General features: G+C 42.6%; 2 protein-coding genes across 2 annotated transcripts in view; both read right to left on the bottom strand.

The window, feature by feature from the left end:
• Positions 1-14731, bottom strand: part of LOC134802776 (glucose-6-phosphatase 2) — a 227751-nt gene extending 213020 nt beyond the window's left edge. The window contains exons 1-8 of the mRNA XM_063775479.1: positions 14573-14731; positions 13921-14085; positions 13241-13429; positions 12560-12690; positions 8696-8877; positions 7247-7368; positions 5786-5899; positions 5071-5151 (exon numbers count right to left, since the gene is read on the bottom strand). Coding sequence (XP_063631549.1) covers positions 5071-5151; positions 5786-5899; positions 7247-7368; positions 8696-8877; positions 12560-12690; positions 13241-13429; positions 13921-14085; positions 14573-14661 — 1073 coding nt within the window. The 5' untranslated portion in view covers positions 14662-14731. The remainder of the gene's footprint in view (positions 1-5070; positions 5152-5785; positions 5900-7246; positions 7369-8695; positions 8878-12559; positions 12691-13240; positions 13430-13920; positions 14086-14572) is intronic.
• Positions 14732-19427: 4696 nt separating this feature from the next.
• LOC134802850 (WD repeat-containing protein 7) overlaps positions 19428-24562 on the bottom strand; it is a 156156-nt gene continuing 151021 nt past the window's right edge. Inside the window, exon 35 of the mRNA XM_063775587.1 lies at positions 19428-23845. Coding sequence (XP_063631657.1) covers positions 23673-23845 — 173 coding nt within the window. The 3' untranslated portion in view covers positions 19428-23672. The remainder of the gene's footprint in view (positions 23846-24562) is intronic.

The following is a 24562-nucleotide window of genomic DNA, read 5'->3' as shown; positions in this document are numbered from 1 at the left end:
ACTGCACTTTTCCGGTTTTTGTTGGAACGCAAATATCAATGGGCGGTGGTCAGTGAAGATAGTGAAATGTCTTCCTTCTAACCAATGCCTAAAATGATGAATGGCTTGGTAGACAGCGAGCAGTTCTTTATCATATGCGCTATACTTGGTTTGGGCTGAGGTCAGTTTTTTTGAGAAAAACGCAATCGGTTCCCAGCCGTTGTCTCCTTTTTGATGAAGGGCAGCCCCTGTGGCAGTATCTGATGCATCCGTGTAGAGAGAAAGCTCGCTGTTTTGTTTTGGATGAGTAAGTCTAGTTGCGTGTGCGAGACTTTGTCTACATAATTCGAATGCAGTATCGGCCTCAGAAGACCAGTGTACAGGTTCATTACCTTTGACGCCATCTTTGAGTAGATTATTGAGAGGTGCTTGTGTTTTAGCAGCATTTTTGATGAAACGCCGGTAGAAGTTCAGAACTCCTAAAAATCTGCGAAGTGATTTAACCGTTGCTGGCTTCGGGTACTGTTGAATGGCTTCAATCATTGATGAAGGAGGTTCTATGCCAGAAGCTGATACTTTGTATCCCAAAAAATCAATTTTTGTTTGGCCAAATAAACATTTAGAAGTGTTTATAATGACTCCATATTCTTCGAGCTTCTGAAAAAGGGCTTTGAGATGTTCCAGATGTTGGGAGTCATCAGCGGAGGCTACTAATATGTCGTCAAGGTATGGGAAGGTGAATGGTAGGTCTCTGGTGATCTCGTCTATGAAGCGCTGGAAGGTCTGCGCGGCGTTCCGAAGACCGAACGGCATTTTAAGGAACTCGAAGAGGCCAAAAGGTGTGATTACTGCTGTCTTCTGTATATCTTCTTCGTGTACAGGTAGATGGTAAAATGCATTGACCAGGTCTACTTTGCTGAAGATGGTGGAACCTTGAAGAGACATACCAAAGTCTTCAATATGACGGAGTAGCGGTCCGGTAGAGTGCGGGCGTTGAGTGCTCTGTAGTCACCACAAGGGCGCCACCCTCCCGACTTCTTGGCCACCATATGGAGTGGAGATGCCCAAGGACTGTCACTGGGTCTTATGATACCTTGCTGGAGTAGCTCATCGAACTTCTTTTTAGCGACTTCTAACTTTTCAGGCGGAAGACGTCTAGCTCTACAGGCGGATGGAGGACCTGGAGTGGTTTTGATGTGGTGCTGGATATTATGTTTAAAGTTGTTGATGTTACAGGTCGGTTTCGTTATAGATGGGAATTTAGCTAAAAGCTGATGATAAATTGTTGTACCTGAGATGACCTTGACGGATGGGGAGTCATCAATAATGACAGGCCTACCTGGAGTACTCATGCCAGTTGTAGAATCTACTAAACATCTCCTCTTAAGGTCGACGAGGAGTCCGTAATGTGCGAGGAGGTCAGCTCCGATGATAGGTCTGCCGACATCAGCGACAATAAATGACCAGGTGTAGTCGCGTCGAAGTCCGATGTTGAGGTTGATTGTCATTACTCCATATGTTTTTATCGGCGTAAGATTTGCAGCATAAAGTTCGTATGTAGATGTAGGGCGCCGCCGTTCAATTAATTTATACGGGTAGACGCACACATCTGAGCCTGTATCTACAAGATAATCTTTCTTGGTTGTCCGGTCCATGATATAAAGGCGGTTAGAGTACATTTTTGGTAAGTTGGTAGGGTTACTTACCGCCGCTAGCAACCCTACTGCTGGTTTTCCTTAACAAATTTACACGGCTGCTCGCACCTGCGTGCATTGGCACCAAAATTGGCATGGTACCAACATAAGTCATTGCTAGCGTAGCGGGCGCGGGACCTCGATCTGCTCCTATTGCGCGAGTACGAACGATCAGAGTTTCGTTGTGTTTGACCGAGGGCAGCAACCATTCGTGTAAGCTCATTGATTTGTATCTGCATATTTTGCATATCAAAAGGTTGGTTGTGGTTAGAAGGAAAACCGCTTGCGGAACTCTGATTGTATGTAACGGCGCATGCAGAGTTTGCGTTGTTACAATTGCATTGTGTCTGCATCGGCGAGTTGACTTGTTGCACTAGATGGTGGTGGTTATTCGGCGTTATGCCATACAATTTGTCGGCTAAGTCGCCAAGGTCGTCCAATGACATTGTTGAGGGCTGGGAAATTAAATTTCCTTGTATATGTGTAGGTAGCCTGCATATCCAAATGGTTTTGATCATTTGATCTGATCCTGCTCCTTTAGCTAAAGACTTCAAATGTCGTAGGAAAGAGGAAGGTTTGCGGCTCCCAATTTCCTCTTTTTCTAAAAGTCTATGAATTTTCTCTTCACTGGATTCCGAGAATCGAGCTATTAGTGTATTTTTGAGTTTGGTATAGGGTTCGTTCGCAGGAGGGCACGTAATAATTTCTTCCGCCTCTGTGGCGGTTTTGGGGTCCAATTGGGCTATTGCGTAATAAAATTTTGTTAATTCTCTGGTAATATTGTTTACGTGAAACTGAGCCTCTATTATACCGAACCATACAGTGGGGTGATCGGGGTAAAAAGGCGGAACTCGAATCCCAACACGGCTTACCTCATAACCATAACCAGATGGCGGCTGCAGCGGCACTAGCGGCGATGTCGGATGGGCGGCCGCAGCGGCAGCGGCGGCGGCGGCGGCGGCGGCAGCGTGGACGGCGGCGTGGGCGGGAAGCAGCGGAGCACCGGTAGCACCAGTGCCAAGGTGAGTATTCACAGCGTTACCACCGGTAGGGGCGGAGGCGGCACCACCGGCGGCGGCGGCGGTGGCGGCGGCACCGGGCGCGGCAGCGGCGGCGGCAGCCTCGGAGTCATTTTCCATTTTCGGGGTCACCACTGTGGGTTCCTTTGAGAACGGTTAGTACTTATAACGGAAACCCACGAATAAGTTTATAAGTTTTATTACACAGTTATAATGAGCTACATAACTAAATACTACAAACAATATCACACGCGTTGGTTAGGTTACGGAACTCGCGAGAGCGGTAAACGTCAGGACGAGTGACGTGACCGTGCGCTAGAAGTGTCTGGCTCGTACTGGTTGGCGGCGCCGCTCGACTCGAGGGGCGCGCGCGGGCATGTCGACAGTTCTCGGAAACTCGGTGTTTGCCAAGGCCGTTAGTTATAGAGATGGGAAAACCGTGTGGAACATGAGCTCGCCTCAATATTAATATTTAATAAGTTAACACATATCAGTGAAAGAATAAGGGTCAAAGTCAAATGGCGTTCTAACAGTTAACAGCTACATAATTTACTTTGACAATCCGTCTCTATCCACTCTATTCTCTTTGACATAGGCGAGCTTTATCAATCATCATCATCATCCTACACAAAGTCGCGGGCAGAGACTAGTTATGTCAGAGGTCCACTTTTGATATTAAAACTAGTGATTGTATTGCTTCCGTTCGTTTATTTGAATATAAATAAATTCGCTAAATAAATAATTATATCACATTGTTTGCGTAGGCAAAGTTTATAATAAATATTCTACCTTTACACATAGACGAGTAGGTATAATGGTAAATAAAAATTGTTATTCCATTTTTTTAAGGTTAAGAACCCTACATGTATAAGTACCTATACTTATAGGTATCCAAATAGTACGTTTACATATAGGTATGTACCTCGTATACGCATTTTTTTAGCATTAGAAAAATGGTAAACAATCTTAACGTGTTTTTTATTGAAAAACACTTTTTAAAAATAAGTCACAACAAAAACATATGTAACAATTATAATATAGTATATAAGATAATTTACATTCGATTGGGTTCATAGGTATAGTGCGACATAAAATAGTAAAAATTAAATTAAATATAATTTAAAAAAATCCATACTAAATTGTTGCCAAGGTTAAAAAGCATTTTACGTCAAAATTGTGACAGTTACGTAGGAAGTGGCGCCCTCAATAATTTTCTACAATTTCTTGTCGGACTATAACAGTAACAATTTTTTTTAAAGCGTTTTAAATAAAAACACTACTGAAGACTGCTTACTCTTTTTTTAATGCTAAAAAACGAAGTATAGTAATAAAAAGTGCAATAGCAACATCTTTGGATAAAAAAATAAATCACATACTCGTCTTCACAACACTGTATTGGGTCTCACTGTTCAAGTGGAAAAAAATCCTTTTTCTTTTTTTATACAAGGTGTAACAAAAATAGTGAGGATCCGTTTAAGGGTATATTCGGTATCGAGTTCTGATTAGGAAAAAGTAGAAAAATTTTTTTGACGCTAAAAGTATTTGGTCTTTGTATGGTGGGTTGGCCGACTTAAACAATTTAAACATGCCACAAAGAAAAAAAAATTTCGCGACAAAAAAATTTTTTCTTGTTTTTCCTTACAGGACAAGATACCGAATATGCCCTTAAACGGATCCTCACTATTTTTGTTACATCCTGTACAGCGTGGCCTCAAAATACGATGAAAAAGTCTCAACTCAAAATATACTTTATTCATGTAGGCCTAGCAACAAGCTCTTATGAATCGTAATTAATCTTGATCTAATTATCAGAGCAATTTATCGATGTTAATTTTATTCCATAATAACATTGGATTATTATACAGATCAAATTTAACACTAAGAATTTCACAAAAGATTTTTTACTCTGCATATTTTTGATAATTTTAACAAGCGTTTGTGTAACAAAGCCGAAGGAGAATATTTTGAAGATAATACGTTTTCGTTTCATATAATTGATTGTAGTTTAAATATTCACCGACATTTGGATAAAAAAAAAGACGTAAAAGTAAAAATAAATTCAAGAAATATATTTGTCAACGTATTTTTGGCCCACTCTGTATTTATGGATGACAAGTTTACGCGTAAACACAATAACCTCGTGCCGCCCACCATACAAAATTATAGCCAAGGAAGTTAGAATCTTGCTGCTTTCTCAATTAGGTTGAATTTCGTTTGTTCGAAAATTTTACGAGACAAATGAAATGCTACCTACTGAGTTTTTAATTAAGGTTGGCATTCCATCGAAACTGACTGTACATCCGAATGTACAACGGGCGGCACAAGGATAACTGATTAAAAATAATAAATTATTCTAATCAATTTTCTCCTTGGTATAAGGCAGCATGGCGAGGGCCGGAGTGACCCGCAACAGGAGCGCCGGTGTCACTACGTTTAGCACAAAGTGACTCGTGTAAAACCTGTCAAAAAAATAGTACCGTAAATTGGGATGAGTAGGGTTCGCGGGGAGAGTAGGGTTCGCGGGGAGAGTTGGGTTATGAATGGGGAGAGAAGGGATGAAAGGGGGGTGAGATGGGATGAAAGGGGGGTGAGATGGAATTTTAAGGCTACTGCTACAAAAAGAATGTATTCCAATTTAAAATGGAGCTATAGTAATACTCATAATAATAAGAAATCGATCCAACAATCTTCCAAAATCACCTTTGTATGAAAACCCATCTCACCCCAATTACGAAGGAATACGGGGTGAGGTGGGATTTCCTGTTTATCGTCAAAGTTATGAAATTGAACTACCCAAAAAAAAAAAATACAAACGTCCGGAACACTTATTATATACACTATAGTTTGCATTATGTAAAAATAAAATGTTATCGAGGTTCAAATGTCAGTTTTGCGCCTACTCACCCCATTTTACGGTATACGCGGTGGCCAAAAAATATGTGCATTCCCGTTGCCAGGGAGGTTTTGGGGTTATACTGAGCAACTTTTACTATGGCACCAACCCCGGAATCGCGAAAAAATTTTTACCCTCCAATAGAAAATAGACCAGCCAAAATGTATGAAACAGCCAAATTTTTTAAGCTAAAGCTTTACCTGTAAACATTGGTCTTGTCGACTTGTGCCGATAATTGTTGGAAGCCGTACATAATGACAGCGGTTGTGAACGATGCTATAATCAGCGAGCGGTGCGGCGTATAATGACGGTATCTGAAAATAAAATAAATAAATATTATAGGACATTCTTACACAGATTGACCAAGTCACCACAGTAAGCTCAAGAAGACTTGTGTTGTGGGTACTCAGACAACGATATATATAATACATAGAAAACAACCATGACTCAGGAACAAATATCTGTGTCATCACACAAATAAATGCCCTTACTGGGATTCGAACCCAGGACCATCGGCTTCACAGGCAGGGTCACTACCCACTAGGTCAGACCGGTCGTCGCGAAAATAATCATAACATTATCACTACACCTTATAAAACAACTAGCGACCCGCCCTGGCTTCGCATGGGTTAACAAATTATACACCTAAACGTTCCTCAAGAATTACTTCATTGATATGTGAAAACCGCATGAAAATCCGTTCAGTAGTTTTTGAGTTTATCGCGAACATACAAACACACAAACAGGCAGACGTGGCGGAGGATTTTGTTGTATAAAGTATAGTGAAATCCCCCGCCGCGTCCTGTGTGTATGTACATGTTGGTGATGAAAAACTACTGAACGGATTTTCATGCGGTTTTCACCAATCAAGACTGATTCTTGAGGAAGCTTTAGGTGTATAACTTGTTAAGGATTTGTGTAGCCCGTGCAAAGCCGGGGCGGAGCGCAAGTAGGTAGTTGGCTACCTCGCACAACGTATCAGCATTGCGATACAGCGAGGAAATGCCGCCAGCATCCTTGGTACAATGCCTCAAGGGCCTATTTTAGATTTAAGCTAGTTATTAATTTCTTTTAATAATACCACTGTATATATCTTGTTTGTAAATAAATGATTTATACTTAAAGAAGAAACCGCGCACGAAGGGTTCCGTACCATAAGGCAAAAAACGGCAAAAAAAAAACGGTCACCCATCCAAGTACTGACCCCGCCCGATGTTTCTTAACTTCGGTCAAAAATCACGTTTGTTGTATGGGAGCCCCACTTAAATCTTTATTTTATTCTGTTTTAGTATTTGTTGTAACAGAAATATATCATTTGTGAAAATTTCAACTGTCTAGCTATCACGGTTCGTGAGATACAGCCTGGTGACAGACGGACGGACGGACGGACAGACAGCGGAGTCTTAGTAATAGGGTACCGTTTTACCCTTTGGGTACGGAACCCTAAAAAAATAGCTATCGGATTAATCCCTGGCGTATCTTTCCGCCATCGCTCTACGCGACAACATTTCCATCTTCACCACTTAAATGGTTGGATAAAGGTACTTACTCGGCCACTGCAGGGGTGACTCTGATGAAGGTACTTACTCGGACACTGCAGGGGTGACTGATAAAGGTACCTACTCGGGCACTGCAGGGGTGACTCTGATGAAAGTACTTACTCGGCCACTGCAGGGGTCACGCTAAGCGCCCAGCCCAACATGGCGGCGGTGCCCTGCATCAGCGAGAACATAGGTGTCGTGGTCACGTGGATCTCCGAAGGTTCCTGACACCAACGTAATGCCTGGAACAACGCAGCATCATGATCATTAATCTAAATCTCCACTTTAGGTTTAACCGGTTAACCCCGGGTTAGTGGGATGGTGCAAGTGGCCCTAACAGGTAGAAAACTCACACACAGTCCACTGCGGATCTATCCCCCATATCTTGAGGCCGGTGTAGGTAACTCCTCCGATAGCGGCCGCTATAACCCGAGAAACAGACTAATAGAAGAAACTCACCAATTTGACAGTCCACTGCGGATCTATCCCACAAATCTTGAGGCCGGCGTAGGTAACTACTCCGATAGCGGCCGCTATAACCCGACAAACAGACTAATAGAAGAAACTCACCAATTTGACAGTCCACTGCGGATCTATCCCACATATCTTGAGGCCGGCGTAGGTAACTCCTCCCATAGCGGCCGCTATAACCCGACAAACAGACTAATAGAAGAAACTCACCAATTTGACAGTCCACTGCGGATCTATCCCACATATCTTGAGCCCCGCCTAGGTAACTCCTCCGATAGCGGCCGCTATAACCCGACAAACGGACTAATAGAAGAAACTCACCAATTTGACAGTCCACTGCGGATCTATCCCACATATCTTGAGCCCCGCGTAGGTAACTACTCCGATAGCGGCCGCTATAACCCGACAAACAGACTAATAGAAGAAACTCACCAATTTGACAGTCCACTGCGGATCTATCCCACATATCTTGAGGCCGGCGTAGGTAACTCCTCCCATAGCGGCCGCTATAACCCGACAAACAGACTAATAGAAGAAACTCACCAATTTGACAGTCCACTGCGGATCTATCCCACATATCTTGAGCCCCGCGTAGGTAACTACTCCGATAGCGGCCGCTATAACCCGACAAACAGACTAATAGAAGAAACTCACCAATTTGACAGTCCACTGCGGATCTATCCCACATATCTTGAGGCCGGCGTAGGTAACTCCTCCCATAGCGGCCGCTATAACCCGACAAACAGACTAATAGAAGAAACTCACCAATTTGACAGTCCACTGCGGATCTATCCCACATATCTTGAGCCCCGCGTAGGTAACTCCTCCGATAGCGGCCGCTATAACCCGACAAACAGACTAATAGAAGAAACTCACCAATTTGACAGTCCACTGCGGATCTATCCCACATATCTTGAGGCCGGCGTAGGTAACTACTCCGATAGCGGCCGCTATAACCCGACAAACAGACTAATAGAAGAAACTCACCAATGTGACAGTCCACTGCGGATCTATCCCACATATCTTGAGCCCCGCGTAGGTAACTCCTCCGATAGCGGCCGCTATAACCCGACAAACGGACTAATAGAAGAAACTCACCAATTTGACAGTCCACTGCGGATCTATCCCACATATCTTGAGGCCGGCGTAGGTAACTCCTCCGATAGCGGCCGCTATAACCGCGGCGGCCGCGTGCCACGCCACCCCGCACCGCTCCGGGCCGTACCTCCAGATGTATGGGTCCGACACGTAGAGGCATAGCGCTGGGGCCATGAAGGCGCCTGTCATTTTTGAAAATAAAAATACACCGTGAGCCGTGAGCTCTTTATAACCTAAGTAATTGTAACTATCGATTCTGGAGCCTAATTAGTGTATAGCGAACCGGCCAAGTGCGATTCGGACGAAGGGTTCCCGACCCATCACGCAAAAAACGGCAAAAAAATCACGTTTGTTGTAGGTATGAGAACCCCACTTAAATATTTATTTTATTCTGTTTTTAGTATTTGCTGTTATAGCGACAACAGAAATACAAAATTTCAACTGTCTAGCTATCACGGTTCATGAGATACAGCCTGGTGACAGACATCAGACAGACAGACAGACAGACAGACAGACAGACAGAGGAGTCTTAGTAATAGGGTCCCGTTATTACCCCTTAAGGGGCCGGTATATGACGTTTTCGATTTAGACCTCACTTTGTAACCATAATTTGTTCAATAAGTGTTTAATAATTGCATTAAATTACACGTAAATTTGTTCACGAAGAAACCGTGTACCGACTCTTTGTGCCATTATATTTTTAATTTGCTGTTATTCTCTACAAATCGACACTAAAAGTATCAAAAAATCAAAATATGGAGTTCCGTTTGAGACAGAAGCAAAACAATTTTGTCTTTGACAGTAATTGAATTATTGTATGATTCTGAAAGCTAGATAATTCAGCTACTAATTTATTATCGATTTATATTTTTACTCACAAAGACAACACAGAAATTCAATCTCAAATGTAAACTTTCGAACAATTTCCATACATTGACGACATCACTCAAAATTCTTCTTCAAGTCAGATGCCCGTTGGGGCTACACCGGAGCACACGTGTACTTCTTCAAATGAAAATGACAGCTTGATTTTCTTGCTTTTGACAATTATATTGACATTAAATCATATACGCACACGAGAAAGTATACCAGTAGATAAATTGTATTTCAAAAAATAGGGTACATAAATATCTGCTCGCGTCTCATTTAAATTTGATTTGCTGTTATAATGGTTGAAAACCGCAGTAAACTATCTTAAAACAATACGATTACAGTCGAATTTAAGTATTATGTTCCTTCAAAACTCGCTTAAAATGAAAAAAGTTTAAAGACTCGATCTTTACTGATTGGGATAAATTTTTATTATGCTGGTATCATTTTGCGTCAGTTTAAAAACGTATTTGACTTCTGTACGTCAATGAATTTTGATGACAATTGTAATCTTGTATTATATTATACAAGTTTTATCTTAAAATATTGCCTATTAACAGGAAGAGTTATGTAATTCGTATAAGTAATACCTGAAAGTCTTGTACCTAGATCTGTAATACCATGGATTGCGACGAATAAATGATAATGATTATGCCGTTCGTTCCGTCTATATGTATAATGCGTGTACGTGCTGTTCTCTGAAAGTACTAGCGAGTTTTTGCGGCTTTGGAGACCGAGATGAAGCTTACAGGCCAATGGCGCTCTAGTTATTGTTATGTATACCTATGTATCGAATGTTTTATAAATTACCTATAAAAAGCAATATTTTATTTCGATTAGGTCTACATTTTGTGCATATTGCATATCGGAAGTATTTCCGTACTAAACTTGAAACTTTCGTTGAAACTAAATAAAATAATTATTCCAAATGTACAGTCGCCTGCAATTTATGTTACACAACGAATGCCGCAAAAATATCTGACACGATCTTATTTGTAGAACCATAAGAACATGTCACATATTTTTGCGGCGTTCGAAGAGTAGGTACCGTCATTATCACCAACTTTGCCCGCTTTTTTTTTAAAACGAATTTCTCAAAAAACATCACATCATATGACTTTTTTTACTCAGCACGTCCATTGTGATCAAACGCATCAGTTTATTTGAAAAAAAAATATTTTTTGCGTTTTAGAGGGCGGGCAAAGATATCCGGGGTTTTCGCCAACATTGCCCACGTCAATTTGGTATTCAAATACAGCTCGTATGATGATGATGTCTAAGGATCACTTAAAGGTTTTGGGCAATCCTACCATTCCCTGTTAATAACTTAGCGATAAGTGTAAAAACTTTAAAATAAATTTGCTGGGCAATGTTGCCTACCCGTTTTTGCCCATTTCCAAATAAGGCTCGCCTAAGCATTTTACAAAGGCTAGGGTTGTCACTTTTGAGAAAATCTGTTACAATAGTTTAATGGCCAAAAATATGATTTTTGTTGTGTTTTTCATTCGTTAACGGGATAAAACATCTAAATAAAGGATAATAAGACAAATTAAATACAGTATATATTTATAAACTTATTTTAGTGTACAAACATAACCTTCTTTTACTTGCGAAGTTGGGTAAATTAGATGAAAGTGGCAACCCTAATCCGTTTTTGGTGGTGGGCAATGTTGGTATGGATGCCAAATTACCGGATTACTTTGCCCACCGCTAAAACTTTTGTGTATTTAGGCCTTTTTAGTTTATATCTCAATAGACATAATCTATGCTTCATGTGTTATAACTCAAACCCGGAAATATTTGTCAAAGGGTTCTCAATTTTTTCTACATGCATTTATTATTTATAAATTTTTTGCCCGCCGAAATATACCCTATATTAGACAACTCGCTCAAACTCAAAATTCCCAAGTCAAGTTATGCACAAGTTTGGTATATAGTTTTGTCAGAAATAAAACCTATATTCTACTAAAAATAGCAGGGTGGCCATAACTATTATATTTTTTTCTACATTAACGAATTTGTTTAAAATTGTCGTTTTGGGCAAAGTTTCCCTGGAGGCAAAGTTGGCGCTAATGACGTAACATATTATTGCAGGTGACTGTACATAAATGTTTCGGTGATTTTGAGATTATTTTTCAGGTTAGTTTACTAACAATCAAGTTATGCAGATACCGATTTCGTGAACGTATAAGTAGTAAGTTACCGCTATTGTTTAGCGATACCGATTATTTTTGAAGGTAAAACTATGCCGGTTGAAATATAAAGATATTAAAATTACAGCAGGGACAACCATTTTTTATAGGTGTACCTAAACCATCATTGGCCGAGCGTTAGCAAAGGTCTCCGTTTCAGCTTGGGCAAAAATGCTTTTGTATGTTCTCCTTTGCAGATCACATTTCTCAACTGATTCTCGTGAAAATTTGTAAGCAGGTTCGATAGAACTATTCTGTTTCGCTTTATCCGCCAAAATGGAATTGCCACCCTGCTGAAACTTTATTTATTTAAATTCCTATTGAATGGATTTTGCACCTTATGAAAAACCGTATAGAGTAGTAAATAACATTTTACATCTGACTTAATGACATCTTGTTTTATTCGCTTTAATTGTACAAAACGCGTATCTCGACAAAGCAATATTAGGTAGTAAAACAGTCAACAATCAAATGAATTAAATAGGTACGTCACGTGTGACATGAACAGACAAGGAAAGCAAGATTAAATGCATTGTTTCTCTTTCATCTTTCAATGGAACGCTTTTACCCTCAAAGGAGGCTAGTGGTCAATACTAAACTAAAAGTCCAATCTTAAAAAAACATGATGGGTCACTGACCTGTCCCAGTAAAGTGAGGTAGTGTGCGTGAAGTGAGCTTGTGTGTGAAATGGGGTAAATTGACAGAATCTGAAATTTTACCCACCGCTACCGTCGCCTTAAAGGAACTAAAGTAAAATATACAAATATGAAGAAACATAAATTATTAATGATTATAAACTCACCAACAAAGGCGCCCAACAGGCATTGGTGAGGGAAATGAGCCCCAACATACACTCTAGCTAACAGGATAGACGCCATCGCTGCAGCACACAGCGGATACATGACGTACTTCCAGTAGCGCATGTAGCATTTACTGTGAAAGAAAAAAAAACGTTAAATAGCTTGGAGCTTGTGCACAAGGTTCGATGGGGGAAGGGGGTCACGAAAAAATCACGACAGATCACGTTGGGGGAGGGATCATAGGAGACCTCACGTGTATTTTTCTACACTGAACGAAACTAGGAAAAAACACCTACCAGATGAGTAGATACTTTTTCTCGGTTTCGTTAAACATAAATCTTCACTCCGCACTTCAAAATAGCGAGTCATCAATCATCACATCCATAACGTCGCACGTCTGTCGCGTCTGTCTGAGAGCTGTTAGAGTGCGATGCACGAGCCACATGTCTGTCCCACTCTAACATATTGCTGTAGCAGTAGTAATAACCATACAAACTCACCGATCACGCATGAAGTGTGATGTAAACATGAGGAGTAACACCAACGTCGCGGCGCCGGCTGCGCTATGTCCGGAGGGCGACCCCGGGCCGGTTTCACACGTCTGTCTGAGAGCTGTTAGAGTGCGATGCACGAGCCATATGTCTGTCCCACTCTTAGCAGTAGTAATAACCATACAAACTCACCGATCTCGCATGAAGTGTGATGTATACATGAGCAGCAACACCAACGTCGCCGCGCCGGCTGCGCTATGTCCGGAGGGCGACCCCGGGCCCGTTTCACAAGTTTGTCGCGTCTGTCTAAGCCGCGGTCGGTGCGAGGTGTAGAACGAGGTTTCATGCACCCACCAGTATGGACGGTCTTCTAGTAACCACCTGGAATTATATTTGACAACTTATACTTTAGCGCCCCAATCGTCCCATGATCCTAATACTAGGTACTAGTTACCTCCAATGGAATTTCAATTATTTTTAAATTGAACAGAGTTGTTTTTTTTTGTTTCATTAAATTATAAAAAAAAAATTACTTAAATAGGTATGGGCAGGGGAATGAGATTTGTCAGGAATAATCCTTTACCAAATTACCATTTCAAAGCAAGAGCAAGCAAATTATATGGTGGTTCCTGAAAGATAGAAAAAGAAAACAAGCACCACCAAAAATGAGATGGGAAGACGAAATTGTAAAATTCGAAGGAATGGAAAGGGATGGAAGAGGCCTTTGCCAAACGGCATACAGGCCAAACCGATGTCTGAAATAGTAATATGATAAATTATGTATTTTGATAAGTTGTGTACAATAATATGTAAATTCTTAAACTGTAAAATTTGTCTGAATAAAAGGTTTGTATTATATTATTATAAATTACCATTTCATGACAGTGTTGAACCAGCCCCCGAAGCTGAGGACCAGCAGCATCTGAGCAGCGAACACCGAGTCCACGATGGAGATGAGTGGGAATAGGAACTCCAGTAACATGCGTGGGTCCGAGACGTTGTTCACCCATTCTAGGTACCCGTCCCAGTCGCGGAACCTGCAAACAAGTATAAAACTGGAGAAGTGCGAGTCGGACTCGCCCACCGAGGGAATTTTTCCTTTAATTAAAAAATATATAAAAATTTGGTGGATGAACTACTTTGAGATGTTATTCTGTCCCAACTTAAGTCTAAAAAAAATGTGTGTTCATGTAAAATAGTAAATGTTTAACACATTCATTGCCAACCAGGCAAACAAGACATCCGCGCCAGGCCACAACAATTTCGTTATATAAAGCTGTAGTACCACGATCCCGACTATCGGGTCGTCCGGCCTGAGAACGAAATCATAAAATACCCGATAGTCGGGTTTTCGGCACTGAATATTATTAGAACACACAATATTATTAGAACACGATTACGTATACCTATTTCAACATGTGATCATAATCGACGCGTTTTGCAGTAAAATTAATGGTAAATATTGTGTACCTACTAATGTAAAAATAAAATCTAAAACGACAACATTCAAGTTAAAAGTCTTACCAGTCTTGAACAAATTCGATTAAAGCAACCTCCAAAGCGTAGATTTGCTCCATCGTGAATCCCCTTGATGATTTAATTTGACACAACATAACGTTAAGGAATCATAATCAGGCAAAGAATCATAATCACAAGGTCTCACGCATGTCTCACGGTGATTTAACGCTAGTTTCTATAACCAAAACAAATCGATAAACAACCCGCATCGTATACTTGACGTAATCGTAATGTCAAGTAGACGTTTACAACTTTTTTTAAAAAGCCGCATACAGATCAAATTATTGCACACATGATTTGTCCTATTTTGATTTCTATCGAAAAAATAACGAACGAGGACGAAATTGCCTAATGACAATGAGTAAAATATAGTCGGTCAGGCAAATCTTGTCAGTAGAAAAAGGCGCGCAATTCAAATTTTCTATGGGACGATAACCAAAGAGTAGTATAATATATAGTTGGTCAAGCAGATCTTGTCAGTAGAAAAAGGCGGCATATTTAAAAATGTAGGCGCGAAGGGATATCGTCGCATACAAAATTTGAATTTCGCGCTTTTTTCTACTGACAAGATTTGCTTGACCATCTATATATAGCTGTCAAGCAAATCTTGTTTGTAGAAAAAGGCGCGAAATTCAAATTTTCTATGGGACAATAACCCTTCGCGCCTACATTTTTCAAATTTGCCGCCTTTTTCTACTGACAAGATCTGCTTGACCAGCTTATATAAATATCCACGCAAAGAGTAAAATCCCTGTTCTTCAAGTTGTAGCCAGTACTTATGCAAAAAAAATCATATGTAAAATGGGTAACATGTTTATTTCAGGACTTTTACAACAAAATAAAAACACTACGAAAACTTATAAATAAAAAATTTGCCCTAAGTCGTGGTCCGTAGGTAGGGTGCCCAGAAGGCTGGCCGCATTGCCCCGCTGGATAGCAATGCTGATCCTTTGGGCAAAATATTGGCCATCCCTCTGGTCACCGGAGGCCTCTATGAGGCGCTTTGACAGCTCCTCATAGAGGCGACGCGCGCTAGGTCCCCACGGCCCCAAGGTTGCCACTCCAAACGCCGCAAATATGTAGCTACTACCTAGTGTGACATATTTGCGGCGTTTGAGGCTTTCGGCCGAGGATGCGGCCGCACCAGCGCCAACTTTGGTGCCTGGAATATGGGACGGCGCCAGGGTATCTACACACGTAGCGTCCCAGACAAGTGGTCGTCCCATACTCCAAGGCACCAGCGTCATTCCGTCAGGCCTCTTGCCATCGACCCTGGCCAGACCGTTGGGCTCGAGGACTGCCGGTATCTTGGCACTGACAAGGGCCCTTCGGATGACGTCGTTGAGGCTGGCGTAGTGGGGGATCCTTCCAGCGCTACGGCTGCATGAGAGGCCGTGGTGGCCCAGATTATCAACCATATCTCCGCATTGGCACCGGTGGGGCATGTTTGTTGATGCCCCTAGTCTGAGACATGTGGCCAAACGGAATGTTGTGTTATCCAAAAATGTGCCAACAGTTGTGGATGGTAATGTCTGTAACCACAAACCCGACTCCCATTCCGCAGTGGCAAGAAGACGAGCTCGATCTGTCGGATTATGTGCCGAATCTAGGAGACGGTTCCTAGTTAGACGGCAGAGAGGCTCGTCCCACTGCCTCTGCGAACATGGGTTGACAGGCGGGTCTGTGTTAGGACATGTTAACTGCCATACGTTCTTGGCCTCGGTACAGTGCGAAGCCTCCAGGACCCCAAGGGAAGGGGCTAAAATTTTCCCGATAAGGTTTTGAGCACCGTGTACCGAAGCCAAGAAAGTGGGTAGCGCCACGCTGGAAATTTTGCGGATGCCCAGGCCGCCCAACCTAATGGGTAGGCTAGCCTGGGTCCATGTTCTTTCGCCAAAAGAAATGTTGAAAATGGTGGTGAGGGTTTCTAAAACTAAGTTGTCCAAGTTTGATAACAAAGAAGGGTGTTTCCAAAGGTGTGATCCGCGGAGAATGTATGTGAATTTTGGGACGAATAGACAATGTTTTATGATACAATATGCCGAATGTATATTAATTTTGATCAGACGATGTGACGATGCCTTAAAATTTTGAATTTTTGTATCTATAAAATTTTCGAAAGATTGGTATTTTCGACAGAGGGGAACGCCTGTTAATGGCGGCTCCATTGGCTCAAACAATGCAGCACTCTTATCGTTTCGTTTAATCATTCTCCACTTTTATTTAAATTCCATCTTATTTTATTTCTAGCTTTCCTTACACCTTTTTAGGTTTCCGTACCCAAAGGGTAAAACGGGACCCTATTACTAAGACTCCGCTGTCCGTCCGTCCGTCCGTCCGTCCATCCGTCCGTCCGTCCGTCCGTCCGTCCGTCCGTCCGTCCGTCACCAGGCTGTATCTCACGAACCGTGATAGCTCGACAGTTGAAATTTTCACAGATGATGTATTTCTGTTGCCGCTATAACAACAAATACTAAAAAGTACGGAACCCTCGGTGGGCGAGTCCGACTCGCACTTGTCCGGTTTTATTTCTTATTAAGTGATTGATACTTAGTCTTTAGATAAGAAAATGATACAATTTGAAGTTAAAATGGCGCAAATACAGCTCTTACAAAAATAGTGATTCACTGTGGCCCACTCTCCCCTACTAAGTTTTTGTCTTCGCATATTCTTAGTTCGTTTTTTTAGCATTAGAAAGAACTTGAAAGAAGGTAAGCGATCTTGACGTGTCTTTTATTTGAAAAACGCTTTTTAAAAATCAGTAACTATTACCAAAAAGAATAGATAGTATAGAGGGGTCCTGTCATTGTAAATTTTGTAGTCACTGTAAATTTACTGCCATCTATCGACACACGACTAAAACTCAAAATGAAAACGTATAAAGTTATCAAAAAATGTATATATATGGATAAATGATTTTATTATTTTTATATCATTTTGATCCATGTTCATTCACTGATATCTATGTGTTAAAATTGTTAAATATGAAACGGTATCGTCACGCCATCTAGTCGAGGATAGGCTAAAGGTGTGTGCGGCATCTATTCGAGAATGACTTTTACTTGAATTCCGAGGCACGTTTTTTCCTTAGACTTTATTCGTCTTATACGAAGTTACATATGTCTTTGCTATTACCAAATTTGAAATAGAAATTTACAGTGACTACAAAATTTACAATGACAGGACCCCTCTATACTATCTATTCTTATTGCTATTACTTATGAAAGCAGAAGAATATAAATGATCGTATTCGATTCATAATTGTTACATATTTACTATACTTAACTTATTTTTAAAATGTATTTTTCAATTAAAAGACCCAGCAAGATTGTTTACTTATTTCTAATGCTAAAAAACGAACTATAGTGTGCGAAAATAAATAGGTCAAAATTGGTGAATAAGTAAAAAAACACGTTTAAATAGCAATAATTTATTATAATTTGTAACATTAAAAACATCAATAAACATAAATGGACAAGGACAAATAGAAGTTCTAAATATCACATTAACCCTTTGATCGCAGTCGGGACTGCAATAGCAACCTTCTCACGTTTATAAGGTTCATATTCACATAGCAGTGTACAGACATAGAAGTTATTGTGGCAAAATAAAGTTATGACAAAATGAAATATCGACATATCTGCTATCGATGTTACCTTAACTTTATCATAGATATTTATAACACTGCATAATAACATAGCTACCGCGAAGTACACAACACGTTCGATATCTTCTTTGATATTTTGTTAGTTTTCTATTCTTTTGGCACTGTATACTACAGTTTACGTTTTTATTTTTAATAAGTACACTAAATATAGTAATAAAGAAATGATGTACCAGTGTATAATTGATTTGCGTTCTTAAAATTTGTAGGTAATTTACAGCACGAAGAACTTACATCTTTCAATTATTAATCTGTTACAGACTTATCTCCATTTTCTCAAACACTCGTTTATGCCACAAATACTTCTATGCCTGATGGCAATGTACAATATGAATAGACAATCGCTCAAAAGGTTAAACATTCCAAATAAAATGTTTAGTGGCAGATGGGGTAAGCCCCATTTTTTGCAGAGTAGAGCAACCAAACAGGTGTCGGCATGACAGCGACAAAGTCTGGCAGCGCCACTAAACGTCATATTTTTGTAGGAATAGGGAATAATAGGCAAAGCTCTGCGTAGGTGGCACCTTTGTGGCACATACAGTAAACAAACCACATTGACACATCACACGTCACGTCAATCACATGGCCTACCGCGAAACAAGAAAATCGAAATTTCGTTATCTAATCTCTCTATCACTCTTGCATATTAGAGCGATAAAGATTTCGATTTTCGCGTTTACCGGTAGGCCCTTGTTAACAAACCGCCTTGATGCATCAATGTCATATTGTTTGTCTGTGAAAACTTGTCAAAAAACAGTTTAAGGCACAGTATGTATAAGTTAGTCTATGAATTTACTGAGTCGGTAGTGATGCACTCTGGCGGCAGAACATTGCAGTAATATCCCCTATTGCCAAGCATAGCCAAGATGCCAATCGTTCGACGAACGCCAAAAGAAACGAAAAATGTAAAGATGACAGATGCAACGAAAAGTATTGTGACTATTTCATTTGTCATCCTTGCTAAACCACCGGGCCCGTTTCTCAAAAGCTTGTAACTTGTAATACAAGTGAAAGTCCCTTTCTAACAAAAGCTGTCAAAAAGTGACATCCGCTTGTATTACAAGTTACAAGCTTTTAAGAAACGGGCCCCTGGGCCGTGTTGCATAATAAACTACAACTAATATTACAAGCGGAACTCCTTTTCCAATCAGTGAAATTAGAAAAGGAGTTCCGCTTGTAATATTAGTTGTACATAGTTTATTAAATTATTATGCAACACGGCGCTGGTTTAGGCGGACTACTGCTATGTTTTACTAAAACAGTGTTACAAAGTAATTTTGCGAATCCTTTTAGCGGCGTAAGTTCCTTAATTATCACTGTTTAAACCTATTTGGGTTCCGTAAAATTGAAACTAAAATTTACATTACAATACATCAACAAAAATATTAGCTAGTTATACTTTGATTACACATCTTTACATAAGTGCTAACGATATAAGTATAATGAAAGATAATAAATATCATTAAATCTAAGTTATAAGTTCTAATTTACATCACTTTTTTTATAATAATCCAACAATAAATACCATAAGGACTGATGTCTCAAATTCAATAAAAAAAATTGACTTTCAACCATAAAATAAACTTTAGTCTTAGATGTGATGACAATGAAATCAGTAGGTATAAGGTGGTGGTACTAGTGCTCGACATACTAATGTCCAATAGATGACACCTTGCTGTAAACTCTATTGACAATGACTAAGTTTCAAAATGACATGTACTGGGACCGCGTCGAGCACCAGTACCACCACCTTACATTTATTTGCACTAACGTTTTAAAGGCGTGTGTGTGTGAATTTCTGCATTATTAGATCACATTTCACATAAACTAATTACAACATCAAACGTACAAGAGAATACATTATTATTCATTAAATACTAATTGAAAATATTCTAAGGTGGTGTGCATTAATTATTAGTTACATAATACTTACATAAAACAGTATTGTCACATTTCGTACAATATATAGTAATACTTTTATTATATAGATACGTGATTAACTACAAAGGATGGATGTTATTGCGTGGGGCAATATAACATGTAAAATGTCTACGGATTTTTTAAATATATTACTTTTATGAAACAAGATTTGCTTAAGCTTAATAAAACGCCAAAAGGAATTGTAATATTCTCAGACAGAGAATTAATCTAAATTGCAACTTTATGTCAGTAGTATTTTATTGACAATTTATTTATAGAAAGAGAAAGTTCCTAGGTAATCATATTTTAAGATTTTTTATCGTTCGGAGTTTTAAGACTTTTAGATATATTTATAAAACACTTACATTTGGTGCCATGACCAGGATTATTATTGTTTTTATTTTACATGTTATTGAAATTGAATCTTTCGCGTTTTTCAATATTCAATTCATTCAATCAATAAAGACCAGTGCGACGGCGTTGATACGTCAGAAATAAAGAAAGGTAGATAAGGGAAATTAGCTCTATACTAGTTGCAAATTATTCTCTAGTAATTTTTTTAATGAATCTGACTATAAAGAATCCAACCCGCCTAGACGTTAAAGTGCGTCTCGGAGCCGTCGACGAGCATAAGCGTGATGGTGCACGAGTTGGTGGTTTTTATAGGCCTCTAGTTAGCTCACTTCTTTTATGCTTGTAATAAGTTTAGGATTTTGGAACTCTTACACAACAGTTACAATTTGGTGCCCGTGACCAGGATAGGATAGTTATTGACAAATATTTCTTAAGAAGAAGTAGTAGTGAGAGTTGGAAGGGGAAGACTTCGGTGGACTTTCTCTAATCAGATCGGGGAAATCCCGAAGAACGGTCAGGTCAAGAGCACCCTAACCCGGCGAGCGTGTATGAGGAATTTTATGAAAGTGAAGGAAGCGAAAGAGGTATGTCAGGATCGTAGCAAGTGGAAATCTGTGGTCTCTGCCTACCCCTCCGGGAAATAGGCCTGATTATCTAATACCTTTAAACGAGCAATTCTTGTTTATTTATATATATATTTCGGGGATCTCGGAAACGGCTCTAACGATTTCAATGAAATTTGCTATATGGGGGTTTCCGGGGTCGATAAATCGATCTAGCTAGGTCTTATCTCTGGGAAAACGCGCATTTATGAGCTTTTAAATGTTTTCTCCCAGATATTATGTATGTATTTATGTAAATATTTTTCTTATGAATAGTTTTAGACGTTGAAGCGCGTCTCGGAGCCGTCGGCGAGCATGAGCGTGACGGTGCGCGAGTTGGTCCACACGAGGCGCGCGAGGCGGGCCGGGTTGAGGCGCGCCACGTCGGCCATGGGCGCCGTGCTGTAGCACTTCACGCAGCGCGTCTGCGTGTAGTGTATGTATGTAAGTAGTGTTAGACGTTGAAGCGCGTCTCGGAGCCGTCGGCGAGCATGAGCGTGACGGTGCGCGAGTTGGTCCACACGAGGCGCGCGAGGCGGGCCGGGTTGAGGCGCGCCACGTCGGCCATGGGCGCCGTGCTGTAGCACTTCACGCAGCGCGTCTGCGTGTAGTGTATGTATGTAAGTAGTGTTAGACGTTGAAGCGCGTCTCGGAGCCGTCGGCGAGCATGAGCGTGACGGTGCGCGAGTTGGTCCACACGAGGCGCGCGAGGCGGGCCGGGTTGAGGCGCGCCACGTCGGCCATGGGCGCCGTGCTGTAGCACTTCACGCAGCGCGTCTGCGTGTAGTGTATGTATGTAAGTAGTGTTAGACGTTGAAGCGCGTCTCGGAGCCGTCGGCGAGCATGAGCGTGACGGTGCGCGAGTTGGTCCACACGAGGCGCGCGAGGCGGGCCGGGTTGAGGCGCGCCACGTCGGCCATGGGCGCCGTGCTGTAGCACTTCACGCAGCGCGTCTGCGTGTAGTGTATGTATGTAAGTAGTGTTAGACGTTGAAGCGCGTCTCGGAGCCGTCGGCGAGCATGAGCGTGACGGTGCGCGAGTTGGTCCACACGAGGCGCGCGAGGCGGGCCGGGTTGAGGCGCGCCACGTCGGCCATGGGCGCCGTGCTGTAGCACTTCACGCAGCGCGTCTGCGTGTAGTGTATGTATGTAAGTAGTGTTAGACGTTGAAGCGCGTCTCGGAGCCGTCGGCGAGCATGAGCGTGACGGTGCGCGAGTTGGTCCACACGAGGCGCGCGAGGCGGGCCGGGTTGAGGCGCGCCACGTCGACCATGGGCGCCGTGCTGTAGCACTTCACGCAGCGCGTCTGCGTGTAGTGTATGTATGTAAGTAGTGTTAGACGTTGAAGCGCGTCTCGGAGCCGTCGGCGAGCATGAGCGTGACGGTGCGCGAGTTGGTCCACACGAGGCGCGCGAGGCGGGCCGGGTTGAGGCGCGCCACGTCGGCCATGGGCGCCGTGCTGTAGCACTTCACGCAGCGCGTCTGCGTGTAGTGTATGTATGTAAGTAGTGTTAGACGTTGAAGCGCGTCTCGGAGCCGTCGGCGAGCATGAGCGTGACGGTGCGCGAGTTGGTCCACACGAGGCGCGCGAGGCGGGCCGGGTTGAGGCGCGCCACGTCGGCCATGGGCGCCGTGCTGTAGCACTTCACGCAGCGCGTCTGCGTGTAGTGTATGTATGTAAGTAGTGTTAGACGTTGAAGCGCGTCTCGGAGCCGTCGGCGAGCATGAGCGTGACGGTGCGCGAGTTGGTCCACACGAGGCGCGCGAGGCGGGCCGGGTTGAGGCGCGCCACGTCGGCCATGGGCGCCGTGCTGTAGCACTTCACGCAGCGCGTCTGCGTGTAGTGTATGTATGTAAGTAGTGTTAGACGTTGAAGCGCGTCTCGGAGCCGTCGGCGAGCATGAGCGTGACGGTGCGCGAGTTGGTCCACACGAGGCGCGCGAGGCGGGCCGGGTTGAGGCGCGCCACGTCGGCCATGGGCGCCGTGCTGTAGCACTTCACGCAGCGCGTCTGCGTGTAGTGTATGTATGTAAGTAGTGTTAGACGTTGAAGCGCGTCTCGGAGCCGTCGGCGAGCATGAGCGTGACGGTGCGCGAGTTGGTCCACACGAGGCGCGCGAGGCGGGCCGGGTTGAGGCGCGCCACGTCGGCCATGGGCGCCGTGCTGTAGCACTTCACGCAGCGCGTCTGCGTGTAGTGTATGTATGTAAGTAGTGTTAGACGTTGAAGCGCGTCTCGGAGCCGTCGGCGAGCATGAGCGTGACGGTGCGCGAGTTGGTCCACACGAGGCGCGCGAGGCGGGCCGGGTTGAGGCGCGCCACGTCGGCCATGGGCGCCGTGCTGTAGCACTTCACGCAGCGCGTCTGCGTGTAGTGTATGTATGTAAGTAGTGTTAGACGTTGAAGCGCGTCTCGGAGCCGTCGGCGAGCATGAGCGTGACGGTGCGCGAGTTGGTCCACACGAGGCGCGCGAGGCGGGCCGGGTTGAGGCGCGCCACGTCGGCCATGGGCGCCGTGCTGTAGCACTTCACGCAGCGCGTCTGCGTGTAGTGTATGTATGTAAGTAGTGTTAGACGTTGAAGCGCGTCTCGGAGCCGTCGGCGAGCATGAGCGTGACGGTGCGCGAGTTGGTCCACACGAGGCGCGCGAGGCGGGCCGGGTTGAGGCGCGCCACGTCGGCCATGGGCGCCGTGCTGTAGCACTTCACGCAGCGCGTCTGCGCCGCGCCCAGACCGAACATACCTGAAAAAAAAAATAGTTAACACATTAACTGCCAGCGCAGTTGGGTCACTCCGCGATTTCGTCGTGTTGCTACAAGTACATGCGGCCCACACCAATTTTGGTGTCTAGCAGTAACGGTTGTGGCGCCTGCTCGCGCTTGCACCACCTTGCGGTCATATCTGTCGTAATAGATGCGTTCTGTTAGAGAGTGAACTTTCTACCTAATACTGTTACTAATATTTATTCTGTGATGCAGGCAGGTTCTCTGTTAGTAGGCGCTTTACGCTACAAAGTGGAAAAACACATCGACTACAAGCGTAGCGCGTAGCTTGCGCTGACAGTGAACGCGTTAGCTACAACTTTGGTCCGCTTTTGAAACTCTTATGGCGTTATTCATAAACGCTTGTCAAGTCTAACAAGCCTTTGATAATCGTGTGTCCTTATCCTTCATTTTTCCATTTGTGTTTGTTAGAAAGAGACAAAATAGATTTGCTAAGTTTTATGAATGAGGGAGCTACTCTTTCAAATCATTGGTGGTAATATATACTGTCATTGAAACCACTAAAATAAGCCCCAGTTAGTTTTTCATTTATCATTTGTTAATATTTCTTAATCCTTAAAAAAGAAGTAAATGACACTTACCACCGGTACTCTGCCAGAATGACAGCCGGTTATCGGCAGTGGCGTAGGACACGAGATATCGTCCGTCAGGGCTGAAGGTGCAGGCGGTAACCGGCC

The sequence above is a fragment of the Cydia splendana genome, chromosome 25 (assembly GCF_910591565.1).
Source record: "Cydia splendana chromosome 25, ilCydSple1.2, whole genome shotgun sequence".
NCBI classification, from domain to species: Eukaryota; Metazoa; Arthropoda; class Insecta; order Lepidoptera; family Tortricidae; genus Cydia; species Cydia splendana.
Note: the sequence above shows the minus strand (reverse complement) of the source record. Positions and strands in the feature narration are given on the sequence as shown.